This window comes from Lagopus leucura, unplaced genomic scaffold (assembly GCF_019238085.1).
Source record: "Lagopus leucura isolate 7727_CA_CO unplaced genomic scaffold, USGS_WTPT01 Super-Scaffold_741, whole genome shotgun sequence".
NCBI classification, from domain to species: Eukaryota; Metazoa; Chordata; class Aves; order Galliformes; family Phasianidae; genus Lagopus; species Lagopus leucura.
Window position 1 is genome coordinate 3,538,605 of NW_024962256.1, and position 13,628 is coordinate 3,552,232.

The 13,628-nt window shown below is 40.9% G+C and overlaps 1 protein-coding gene across 1 annotated transcript; it reads right to left on the minus strand.

Moving 5' to 3' along the window:
- Nucleotides 1–9,765: 9,765 nt before the first annotated feature.
- On the minus strand, nucleotides 9,766–12,794 carry LOC122175796 (tRNA-uridine aminocarboxypropyltransferase 2-like). The gene has a single exon (XM_042863752.1). The coding sequence runs from the start codon at nucleotides 11,617–11,619 to the stop codon at nucleotides 11,050–11,052; it is 570 nt and encodes a 189-aa protein (XP_042719686.1). The 5' UTR covers nucleotides 11,620–12,794; the 3' UTR covers nucleotides 9,766–11,049.
- Between the last annotated feature and the right edge of the window lie 834 nt (nucleotides 12,795–13,628).

Genomic DNA, 13,628 nt, shown 5'->3' on the forward strand with positions numbered 1-13,628 from the left:
TATTACAAGGAAGTGACATCTCAAAAAACATTTTGCAAGCCTACACAAAAAGATGCAAAAGAAATATCAAATATTATTACTTCAAGGAATATTCCCTCTGGAATGAGGAAATACTCAGATTGTACGGATAAAAAAATTCACTAGGCCTATTTAGGGCCCGCCATCAGTAGCATGATTCATTCAAGGGCTGTTGTATTTTTTTTCTGAGCCTTTTAACAACAGTCTGGATATTCTAGAAGTATCAAAGAATAGAAACAATTCTATTTTTAAAACCTCAAATGACAGAAGATCAACATGAAATCTATAGAAATACAATTGTAATATTAGATTTTTTTCAAGAGTGAATTCAAAACACACCTTTCTGACCAGCAATTAGAGAAATGCATTTCAGTGTTGGAGATGAAATCTTAATTTTCCCAAGATTTATCCTATTTCCATCACACTACAATGAGCGACTCTGAACGTCTCACTCTTTTTCAGCAGCTTCCAGCAATGGAAACCGACAAGATACAATCTGAGTCATATCTTTGAAGCACACCTCACAAATGAACACACAGTACTGCCACTAGATGTAATTGTATGGATGTAAGCTGAAGTAGTTAATTTTAACCTTCACTGAGGGCATTCAAGCAAATTTGACAAAAGCTACAAGAAAACTGCAATGAGGTACCCAAATATTCCCATTCTCAATTCTCATTCCAAACTTCACCTGAAATGTGGCTTTAATAATCACTCCAGTGCCTCATGGCAGTAATACCCAGTAATGCCTCCTCGTATTAGCTGGACCCTCCTACAAAGAAGCATTCTTTGCAATGTGTTTAACACTATAGGTGAGACAAGGAGGTCCTGCAGCAAATAGGTTATCTAGGCACTGTCAAAGTTAAAAGATATAGTGCTTGGACAAATTTACCCAGCATGCAGCCAGACAGGTGTTTAATTTAAGACATATAACCTAGAGCAGATGGTGGGTGGGAAACATGCCACTGAAATATTATTGTCTTATGAATTAATTAAAAACTTCATTAACAGATGAAATTGAAGACTTGTAAGTGCCACATTGGCTCAGTAGTTATGAAAACAAACATTTCCTCTATGTATAAGGAAAATATCTTTCTTCTTGCTGGCTGCTGGTATTCTCAAGTCCCAGAAGGTCCTGCCACTGCTCACTCCTGGGGACTTGCGATAAACGTCAGCAGTTTAAATATTAGTCAAATGGGATGTACAAAGCCACATAAGGGATTTGCAGGTCCAAATCCCATTAATTTTAGAAGAAACTGAATGCTCCAAAACTTTAGAGACCATCAAGCATTTTACTCTCATTTCCATGCCCATGATTTCCTTTCATTTAAGGGTTTTGGTGAGAAATGACAGCGGAAAAGCACTGATTTACAGCTATTGCTGGAGAGAACTTATCACTACAAGCAGCAAGACATGAAATTTCTTTGTGCTTTCTAGTTACTCCTGGTTTCTGCTTGTAAAAGTGATTTTTCAGAGATCTCTTGGATCTCTGTTGCTGGCGACAGCTGTTAAGGAGGGATTATAAAGAATATATGTGAAATGTGCTATAAGAAGCTACGAGATAAAAGTTTCAGAGCACTTGCCTATGACAAGTAGAAGAATCACATGGCCAAAGTTTACTGACTCTCAAATACAAGTTTATCATTTGTGGATATTTTGACTCTGCTTGTTTCCCCCAAGGCAGAGCACTATCAGGAATGAAGGAGTTTACAGTACAAAGCCCACACAACCATTTTTGTTACTGAGGGTCCAATACATCTCTACCTTCAGATGTTTATCCTAATGATTGAAGAAGCAGGGGTGTTCAAACTTCAGATTTTCTTTCAGCATATTCATAAGATGGGGATTTTTCAGGCCAGCAAAACTTGTTACTGAGCTGCCAAGTTGGTCCTAAGAGACTGCAGTAATTCACTAGAACCACTTTTGTCAGTCCCACAGCAGATTCAAAGCGATAGTTCCTACATAATATGTATATTTTCAATGTGCCCCAAGGCCTTGCAAACTGAAGAAGCTCATGGGGTGGATCCCACGTTGCAGGTCTGCATGAAGCCCACTGCTTTGCTCAGTAGAACTGCATGTCCCCTCCAACCCTGTGGTCATCCTGCAGTACTTCAGGGTCAGACCTCACTGCAGCCTCATTGGAGGACCCAGCTCCCACGGGCTTCAGTTAGATGCTTTCAATATGCTACAGATGAGCAAATTTGAGCTGCATTTGAGATGTTAATTGACCTTAGCAAACTGGTATTGTAAAGTCTCTGAAAGAATATCCTCAGCTCCTGCCCTCTTCCTTGTTCGAATGCCAATAACTCTGCTCACACATCTTTCCTCTCTCGGGGTCATTTCACACACATGGTGCTTTCAGATGATTCCCTATACAAGCAACATTGTGAGAAAAAAAGAGAAACTTCTTTTCTTTATGGAATTTCTAAACAGCACTATATTACAGAACAAACAGTAAGATATCTGTCTTTCTGCCACACAAGCTCCCTTGCAAGAGGAAGGATCTGAGATCTCTCCAATGTCCTGAGCCATCTGCAGAGTTTCCCATGCACAAGCCTAGGAGGTGATCCATGTACCTAACTGCTGAACAAACAAGGAGAACAAAACATTCTAGGTCCTCAGGACAGCATGATTTTCAGTAGGGTGGGAGCAGGCATGTTATCCAGCAATGCTGCAGCCCCAACACTGGGCAGAATCTGTCCCAGGAGCTCTGGTTCATGGTCTGTTATTGTAAAGCAGTGCAGGGTTTCCCGCAGCCTTTTAGACTGATGAAGTACATCAAGAGTTTCTGAGAAGAATCAAATGATAAGAGAACAACATATTTCTGAATTTAAGCTCTGATTTTAGAAAGAACTCTTAATTCCTTCCTAAATCTGTCTTTAAGTAATGCTGCTTTAGGAAATCAAAAGTCTTACAGGGTATCACCCAGGGTTGTGAGACCACAAAGCAGCCTACAGAAGGGGATTAGGAGGAACTACTTGCTCCTGCACATGTAAAATCATTGCATGCAGGGCACATCCACACTGCCCAAATCTCATTGTGAAGCGAGAGCTGGTTCCTACAATGCCTCCTTTAACTGAGTCTCACTTCCTATTGTTACTTAAACCCTTTCCTACTACAGAAATAAAGGATAACATCAGCATTTGCTTAAAAAATACTCCCAAAGCTATCTGGGACTTTGTGATCTTGTGGGCCCCCACACTCAGAAGCACTCTGTGAGAAGATATATCAGAGACTATACACTTCACCTAAGCTGTACAGACTACCAGGCTGTTTCATGCTCTTTCACGTATAGAGATCTAATCCAAAGGAGCAGCTGCAAAGCAAGAATAGCAATGTAAGGGCAGTTAAAAGAGAAAAGAGAGAGGCATAGTGCCTTAGGTAAAAATATCACTGCATATGGAAAGGGCAATAGTGCACTCCTGCATACATCCTTATGAAAGGAAGGAGATAATTGGGTTAAAAGTGAATTGGGAACCCATTGCAAGCTGGCCAGAGGAAATGCATGTCAGTACACGGGAGAAGCAATTCATGCAAATGTTAACGAGCCTTTAAAACTCTTTGCCTCACGGTATCATTTGGGCACAGAGGAATACAGATCATGAAATAAAAGCTCTCCTACATTTCAGCTGGTTTCCCAGCTACAAACTTGGAGACCTGAAAAGAAGTTACCTCTTGGCGGGGCTTCTTGGGCTGGTGTGGTAGCACATGGCCCCAGCAGCTGTCACACAGGATGGCACACATCAGGTTTCCCTCCAGCAGGACAAATCCTCCTATTTCTGTAATTCACAGAAACTAGAATCCTGCTAAAAGCTGTGCAAATAACCTTACAATACCGGGGATAATTGGCTTTGATTCAACTCTTCTGAGCAAGCAAAAATATTGGGATCTTGTCTTTCCTGTGGAACCTGATTCCTTCCAACATTTTTGAGAGGTAATGAAGGATTAAAGTCCTCCCCAGGGAGATTCTGTAGGTGCTATAACACTGCTGATGTCATTCAAAATCCTTCAGGAAGTATTTACAACAAGAACATGGGAGATCAAAGTAAGAGAAATGCAGGTTATATGAGAATGAAAGCAGGCTGCAACCCTTCTGAGAGTCTTAAGACCATGCTGTTTATCTGAGTCAAGAATCAATTTCCAAAGCAGCAGAAACAGCAAGCTTTATTTTTTTTTTAACTTGTGATAAGCAGAAATAAAGCTATAAAGAAACTATGATGACAGGTTTATAATTTGCTATACTAGAAATGCAGTAATAAATGTGTTTTAAAAAACAATTTAATAAAGTTTTGTTGTGGATATTTGATTGAAGTAATCCAAGAGCTGAAGCAGAATCCAACATACTCTTATGAATCCATAAAATGCTTCAAAGGATCTCATGAGCAAAACCCTAGAAAACAAATTTGAAGTCTGAAGCATTTATTTTACAGTTCATATACTAAGGCAGAATTGAGGTTCTGTAATGGCAATGCTGACACATCATTAACTACAGGGGCAGCTGGGCATTTTAAAAACAAAAAGAAAAAAATGAAAAGAATGTGCTGGTCTGTTGTTTTACCTCGAAGCAGAAATCTTAACTCAGGCAAATACAAATAGTTGAAAGCATTGCTGCAATCCTACTTTGTATGACTGAAAACTAATGGCGCTTTTCAAAAATTCCTTCAGCTGAGGGCCAATTTATAAACCCAACGAGCCGCTCCCAGCATTGAGATTTACCATCAGCGCTATTTGTTTCTCCACAATACACCTTTGTTTCCTTGGTGCTTATTTGATGTTAATTACATGGACTTGCTGTACAACAAACACAATGACAACAACAAAAAAACTTGCCAATACATACAGAGCTTACAGAGTGAAAGCAAAGTTTACCTAATAATTAACTATGCTTTCACTTACCTAGTCAAGTACCAGTAGTTTCCCTGCACTCAGGTTGCATACAGGAAAACAACTGTGAAATACACTGTAGATATCTGAATATGTAATTGAAGTACATTAAAATATGTCAATTCTCTTATTTTATAAAGCCAATCATTGATTGGGTCAAGAATAAACAAAATCATTGAACTGGGACCAGAAACAAATTCACTGTCACCTCCTTCTTCCTCCATCGATTTTCATGCAGTGTACCTTGCATGAGCTAATTACAGACTACTTTCAGGCATGCTGTAACTGTTTGCTTCAACTTTGCATGTTTGACCTGTGTATACTAAGATGTTTTGAACTAACTGGCATTTCCATGCAAAGACCATGCAATTCTTTACAAGAGCTCTTCAAAGGAAGTCACGCAAGAAACAAAGCCAGCAAACTCACAGCAGATTAAAGCTCACTTCCTGAAATTTGCTCCAGTTCCCAAAATGTAAATCAGAAAAATGAAAGTTGGGGGGGTGACCTACAAGAACTCTGGTACAACAGCCTAAACCCTTGCTTCAGTGTTTCACTGATCTGTCACTGTTTTTCCTAGCTCCACTGCGTTCTTGCAGCACCTGACCATTGCCTCCTAACCAGTGTACTTCTCTTGTAGTAGCCAAAGAAGGAAACTTGCACAGAGGATATAAACTGGGGACATTATTCCACGTGTGGACTTCTGAATGTCACAGAGGGGAATAATCACCTGCACTCCTGCTAACTCAGCTTCCCATGTGTTAGCCTGGTCCCTTCTTGTAAATTTCTGCATAAGGCCAATTAGTGACACTGAGAAATAAAGCACATTTCTACCACATTCTCTGTACTAGCTGAAATTTTACAACATTCCATATTTGCCTCGTGTATCCACGATATCACAAAAATGACTGAAATTTCAAACACAAATTTTGTTCTGTTCTTTAATTTCCTCCTGGTCTGCAGTCATCATTGATACAGAGTAGATTTAAAAGACACATCTGCAGAAGTCCACCTGGAGAAACAATTAATCCAGTGCCTTCTCAGATATTTGAAAGAGAAAACGTGAATAATTTGAGTAGGAGATGAGAAATTTCAGTAAACAACTGATGCCTCTGCAATTATTAAGTCTTCACTGAGTTACACTTAAATTAACTGAAGTCCAAACCCAGACTCTTCAGCTGGATGTGCTGCACATTTTATCTAGTGTCTGATACGTATTTGGCAGGCAGCTTGCCCTTAGCTTGTCTCTTTTAGGAAGCTTCTGCAGTCTCAAGGACTGGGAATATCCTTGCTGGTCCTTCCCAAACTGCAATATTCTCTGTATATATACAGCTGTAGAAGACCTATATATCTCTCTGTTGCCTAAAGACAGCTTGGCTTCACCATCCTGCCCCCAGTCCCACACTGCTTCATGGGGATCTCTTACTCACCGTGCTCCTCCATCTTTCATTTCCAGCAGCTCCTTGTGTCAGCATCTCTCAGCATGCAATGGAGTCTTAGGTCTGGGAAAGAGAAGAGAGAACAGAATGAGCTTTTTCCCTCTAGGTTGCTTCCTTTCTGAAATCCTAACATAAATAAAGCTTATGTTTATGCCATGAAGGCAGGGTAATCTCACAAAGCAAAAAAGACAGAAGGAAGAAGTGTATGGGAAGAGAATACTTCATGCAGTCCTTCCTGATCCAGTCCTACTTTTTTGTGAAGGTGAAGCGATACTGGGTGGTGAGGTCCTGGCACAGGCTGCCCAGAGGAGCTGGGTTCTACATCCCTTGAGGTGCCCAGGGCCAGGCTGGATTGGACCATGGACAGCTGAGTTGGTGGGTGGCACCCAGACCAGAGCTGGCAATTGAAACCAGATGATCTTAACAGGTCCCTTCCAACTCAAGCCATTCTATGATTCAATTATAAAGACAAGTCACTCTTTTTTTTTTTTTTCCTCCAGCCCAGAAGTTTCAGGTGGGTGTTATGTTTTTGTTCACTGAGCTGGTTTTCATTTTGATGCTGTTTCAAATTGTTAAGCAGCTTCTGGATCCTCTTATCTGATGGATGAGGCAATTCTGTCTTTACGTAATTCAGAGAAGCCACATGAGGCCTAATTAATATTTATAAAGCATTTAGGATGCTCAGTTGAAAAGGATGATGATGTAAAAGCTTTACAAAAACACACAATTTTTCAACTTCTCCATAGATGCAAGTAAATTTATTTCCCCCCTTTGTTTTTCCTACGGCAATTCTGTCCCCTACGGACTGTGTGGAGATAATTAGTGCCTAGAAGCCAATAATACAAAGAATTTAAGAAGAGAGAATAAACTATTTATACTTGGATGGTAATCCATAAACACAAAACCAATTAAACATTATTTCCTGTAAATTGGTGTCCTGTCTCCTCCAACCACCACCTCATCATACATCTTCCCACACCTCCGGTCACCTGGTGTGTGCTGCTCAGCCACACAACTTGAAGCAGCCAGCAGGTCAAACCACACAGCAGAGATAATGCATTTCATTGTTACATCTGCATTTACCCTGGCTTGTGCAAGTAGGTTGAAAATGCCTGGAAAATAAGACACACATCCCAGCTGCCTGAAGAGCTGCCAAGCACAACCCCAAGCAGAGCAGAGCAGGCTGGGGCTCTTGAGGCCTCTTTGAGATGTCTGGCTTCTACCTATGCTTTGTTCTTGCAAACAGCTGCTGGTGCCAGCAAAGAAATCAAAAACTGTTTAACCGAGGCTGGAGGAAGCTGGAAACCTTCCCACCCTGCTGCACAACAGTACCAAAAAGATACAGTAGGCATCACAGTGACAAGAGAGGCACCGGGCTGGAAGGGATGTATTACAGCTGGCAACCAAAAGCACCAGTTAGAGGAACATCATCACCCATAGCAAAACGTGCACGTTCATTTTTTCAGGTCTCATCTACCACGCGGAGCAAAATTGTAGGGAAAGAAGCTGCTTGAGTGCGTTTGTATCTCTGCTCAACCATACCAGCAGAAAATACCAGACAAAGCGGGCTGGGAGCGAGGAGGGCTGATGCAGGGCAGCGTGAGCTGCGAGGCTGCCCTCCAGTGGCCGCATGCCATGCATTACGGCTGGGCTCTCCGATGTGGAAAAAATCCTTTTCTGACTTCGGCTTGTGGCAGTAGCTTCTCCTCTCACCCACAGCTTATGGGTCCTCTCCTTGCTGCTTGCTGCTCCCCACCCCTTCCAAATTCCCTTCCTGGGGGCTGCCCAAATCTCCACAGAGACCTGAAGACTTCTGGAAATCCCTTGCCAGGACAACAGAAGCAAGCAGGGGCAGAGAAGGGCAGTATATTTGCGAGCAACAGGACTGACATCTGATAAAACACATGAATTTCACCTCCTGTGTTCCACAGCTGTCTGGACATCAGTACTTTGAATCACCTGGTACCCACATTCAGTCAAGAGATGCCCTCCAGCTGGAGGGGAGGGATTCCATCTCTTGGGGTAAGCTGACCTGGCAGACCTGCCAGGCTGTCCTGAACACCCCAAGAACAGTTCTCCCTTCCAACTACTTGCAGAAGGTCCAGTTCTGCCTGCAACTGTATGGGATGAGAGTCTACATCCCAGAAATCAGATCTGGGATATTTCCCAGTGATGTATGCTCAGGCCTGGACCTCGAGTGATGGCTTTGTTTCTTCAAAAAGCCTGTTGGAAGGTTGCAGGTGGATGGGGAGCAAAGAGCTCCCTCCTAATGCTAATTCTCTCCTGAAGCACCGTGAACACCACTTCAAGAACTTGTTAGCGTCAGATGCCAAAGACAGACCGCCTTCTGCTATTATAAAAATTATCGCAGCGACAGATGAAATCAGCTCCAAACTATGTTTTCCACATTTTTCCATGCAAATACTGCATCTGGCTGCCAAGGAAATTATGTTTTGTTTCTAACGGAGAGCTTGAGGGCTGAGGTATGGCAGCGGTGGTGTCCAGGCCCTCCCCAGGAAGCGTAGCTGTTGATGAAGCTCCACCACCATCTGCTGGACATTCTGAGGATGAAGCTGCCCTCATCTCTGTTTACTACCTGAGTGCCAAAATCCCCCCCTAAACTAAAGGAAAGATAAAAATGCTGGGGTGGGGAGGTGTTAAGGTCCTTGTTTTCCAGACAGAGGGAATTTTTCTACCTATGGGCAGAAGCAGTAGCTGTGCAACTCCTTTGAAAAGTGTGGTTTTAATTTCATTTTATTGTAGCCCAGACACATCTGAGAGACAATTCTTACCTCTTAATTCTTACCTTACAGCCTGAATGCAAAAAGCAGCAAACAATAGGAAAAAAAATGCTTTCTTAGGCAACTTAAACAAGCAAACAAACCTAACTGTCCCAAATATCTGGTTTGAATTTTGGGTGGTCCTGTGTGGAGAGATGAACTGTACTCCAAGATCCTTGTGCATCCCTCCCAACCCTTTGATTCTATGAAATCACACCCCAAAGCTTCTCAGCTGTGGTGCCAGGTACGCAGCTGTCACCAGGAGGTCCCACATACTCAGGACTTACTGTACCAAAGCCAATTTCCAGATTATCCTGAGTTTACAGCAGGCCATGAGGATATTGCAATAGCAATGTCTCAAGCCTGCTGCATCATTTAGATCTGACTCCTTAATAAATGAAGAAGCAAGGCTTTAATTTGAGATAAGGGAGCTTCAGACAGCCTCGCTCAGACTGATTTTTTAATGATTGAAAATTATAGACAAGCTGCTCCAATTCCTTATCAGGCATTTTGCTTTGAATTATTAATAACCAATTCATACTTAATCTATTTAGTTCAGAAAATGAACTACACGTTTCACGGGTTCCAACATTTTTCATTTTTACTGCATTCTGTATCCACAATGAGATAACTTTGTATAAACCAATTATAAGACAAAAAAACACAAACTACCTTCCGTGCTGCATTCTCTCTCCTAGATTTCTGGAGTATAATCACAAATAGCAGCTTTAATATTTCAATGCTTCCCTGCTTCAGATTTCCTTAAACCACAACTTAGGCTAACGATCACCAGAGAGATATAATTCTCCTAATACGTGAAGGAGTTCTCCCAGATTCTTTTATTTTGGTTAAAAGGGACAGAATAAGCAATTGTTGAAGAAAGAATGAAAGCAGGGCTCGTGTTTAGGGTCAGCAGGGAGGGAGAGATCAGGACAAAATGATTTAGGAAACATGAGCTCAAAACAATGTTGGTAAACAAGGCAATTCTTGTTCCACTGTGACTACTGCCTCCTCACCAGAGTCTTTGTTTCAAATTAGAATGAAAAATTGAAAAGTGTCTATTTCCTTGAATTAGACAGTTCTGAAAATGTTGGTTTTACAATGACACGTTACCCTTCCAATTATGGCAGAACATAATTCACAGAGCGTGGAAAAGAAAACTTAGAACCAGAATTCATTCTCATTCTTCAGTAAGTTCCAAAAATATTGCTCAAGAAACAAACCCACTGACATGGCTTCCTCAAAAACATAGCTTCTTTGTATAGAATGCATTTCTCTGAGAACAGCAGAGCATTAAGATTCATCTTGTATAGTCATTCTGATCATTCTCAAATATAATACATAACAATTAATCAGAAAAGTGTTACTTAATGAGTCAAGGCACTTGAATGAAACATCTTAAGCATCTCAATTGAGATTGCTTTGTTGAAAGCTTTCATGGAAAACGTTTTCTCAAAAAAGCTTGCTCTACCTTCACTTTCAAAGCCCCAAACTGAACAAACCCAGTAAACGATGCAATCAAATTCTTTCACAAATGCCTGACCAAAATAAGGAACCACATACAAAAATGCAGATGCCTTTTAACGCATCGACTTTTAAGAAGAGAGGATTGGCTGATAAGAGAAAAAAAAACAGATGAAAATATTTATTAATCCCAATAACAAGCATATTTTAAAGGAACTTCTCTTACATTTTAGGGCCCCTGTTGGAACGAGGAAGCTGCATCACCTATCTGAACAGTAGTGGCTGTCAAGAAGCACGGATGATGAGAAGCACCTGGACTCAGGAATGATTGCAAGTGTCTGAACCTGTGGCATAGGAGGAAACAGCTGTAGAAAATGGAGGTTATAAATTCAGATCCACATTCATTGGCTAGATGCAAATACATCCCACTCTATGGTAGGTACAGTTTTCCTATATTTTTACATTATTTAAAAAAGTTCCATTCTTCTTAGTTTGCGCTTATTCTTTGGCATTGGCTTGTCATATAAGCCATTTTTGAGAAGATGCTCCTTGCTGTGATGGATCTGGGCTCCATGCTGAAGCTGGAAAGAGCACAAAGCTTGAAGGGGTCGTAGTATAGTCTCTTGTATATTCTTATTTTTTTCCATGATAGTGAGAGCAACAGCAGCACATTCAAGTGTAGAGAGACAGCTGTTTGTTGGCTGTGTACGAATTACGTACTGACTTGAAATGTTGGTTTTTAACTGCACCTGCCTGGGAAATCGGAAGAGAGAATTTTTGTAAAATATATCTTTAGCCTGGCTCCAAGTTCCATCAATGATGATCATAACTGGTGGGCTAGAAGACATCACAGTGACTTCTTCCAAATTGGTAGCTTCAGCTCCAGGATACAAAATGAGAGTACTGGGATTTCTGCATACAGCAGCTAGCTCAGGATACCTGTCTTCACTAAAACGCCGACCAACCAAAATTTTACATTTGTCTGGAGGGAGACAAGCTGTTAGCAAAGGCACTGTCCTTAAAACCCGACTTTCCATTCAATGAAGAATGTTATTAGATCCATAATGGATCCAAATGGCCAAAGGAAAAGGTTTGTAGGGAAAGGTACTGAACTGGAATAAACACGTTTAATTAAGAGGGAATATCAACCCTGAAAAAGGGTTTTTAACAGCTTTCTGACAGGTGGTACTTAAAATTGTCCTTCTCCATCCTATAGAGACAAGAGGATGCCTGATTGAAGATGCTTAGCACCGCTGCTAACATTAGGCTTCAGCTGAATTAAGCAGCACATAGTCACATTATTATATATTATTAATGCAGGTATTAATGTAGCCACAAGGCAAGCCTATAAAATTTTCCAGCCATGCAGAAATGCTTAACTAAAGAAGAGAACCAATCCATCACCCATTCCAGAGCCTCACTTCACAGTAGAAAATAAATTCACAACTGTTAGCAGGCCATGGTGAGTGCATTACACAGCAGCCATCACGCTGCATAGAGCCTGTGCAAAGAGGCTGCTAAGTATTTGCTTGAGGTCCTGGAAAGACTCCCAGAGAAAATGCACAGTGCAGAAATAGTGCTGCCATTGATTCTGGGGCATTTATTGAACCTTATGTCTTTAGGTAGGTACAGTCAGTGGAGCCTGAAGTCCTTGAGACAACACAATAGTCAAAGTTGTGGTAAATCAGGAAATGCCACTTGGCTTTAGCTTTTCCAAAACAGGGGCAAAGTTAAACTGTAATCTGCTAACAGATTGCAGAGTTAATTTGTAATTCGTCATTGCAACCCGCCAGGAACAGTCTGGATGGTGAAAATATTTAAATCTTTAGCCCAGTTTCCAGTCATTGGGGATTTTACAACTGTGGGATGCTCAAAGGCAAAGGTTATCATTCATCCATCCATTCTGCTCACCTCCCATCACACCACAACAAAGACAGTGGCCACAGACTCCACATACATCAGCTTCCCCAGGCCGCCTGTTTCAGTGCTTCTCTATGCACATTACTCACAGCCATTATTCCATGCATTTTTTGTTGAAATTTTGCACTGTATACATACACAAACAACTAATATCTATACAACAGATTAATTAATTCGCTCTTGTTTCCGTTACTGTCAATGGTTATGGCACAGAGTCTGAAAGTCTCTTAAGGCTTTATGGTCTTTGTGATGATGCTGCCCATGTAACAAAGTGTAATGAAAATCTGTAAAAGATTTAAAACAAAAAGTTTCAAGTAGCAATTCAGACCAAAGCAGATCTTACCTTGAAAACACAAGGCAGCTGAAAACTTGGTGTACCATGGGAGAAAACAAAGCAGAGAGAGTTCAATTCAAGTGATCCTTCTAAATAAGCCTGACAAGCTTTTATTAGAAGAAAACTGAATTAAGCAAAAACAGGAGATAAGTGTTTTATCTGACATTTGGGATTTTAGAAGACTGAGAAATAGGAAGACATTTACACAAAGAATAACACATAAGGTCATTACCAATAAAAATTGGGTTTTATTCAAGCTATTCACTCTAATTGAATTTCTGTTTCCTACCTCAGCCCCGAGTTGTCAGCTAATTGAACTTTGCTTGCATGTGAACATTGCTAGAGGCCTCTGAAAGAATCACTTGATTACAACTTTTTTTTTGAAAGGTGAAACAGCATCCCTCCTCCTTGATTTAAGTGATGATCATCTGTGTAGGTTTTATTATATTAAAGCCCAACTCCAATTGATTCACATTTGCCAGATGCTGTCAGAGATGCTGAAAGGGACCTATTGCTCTCCAGGTCAGCTTGAACTCACTGGATGAAGGGAGAATCAGTAGAATCAGACTTATGAATAGCCCAACCCTTCCTGCAAGGCAAAAGGAACTCTTAGAATCGTTAAAAAACAAGGAAACCACACAAGGATTCTCCAGAATATGGGAAAAAGGCAGCTAAATGGCAGCTCTGCTTTGTGATCAAATATAAAGTAACTCAGAAATCAGGATGTCACCTCAGCCAGTTTTTAAATGTTTCTGATCTAGTAAATACTCCAGTAAAGATTCCTCCCACTCT

Bases quoted from the DNA above. Each gene is read 5' to 3' on its own strand.
- LOC122175796 (XM_042863752.1), bottom strand. From the start codon at position 11,619: ATGGAAAGTCGGGTTTTAAGGACAGTGCCTTTGCTAACAGCTTGTCTC.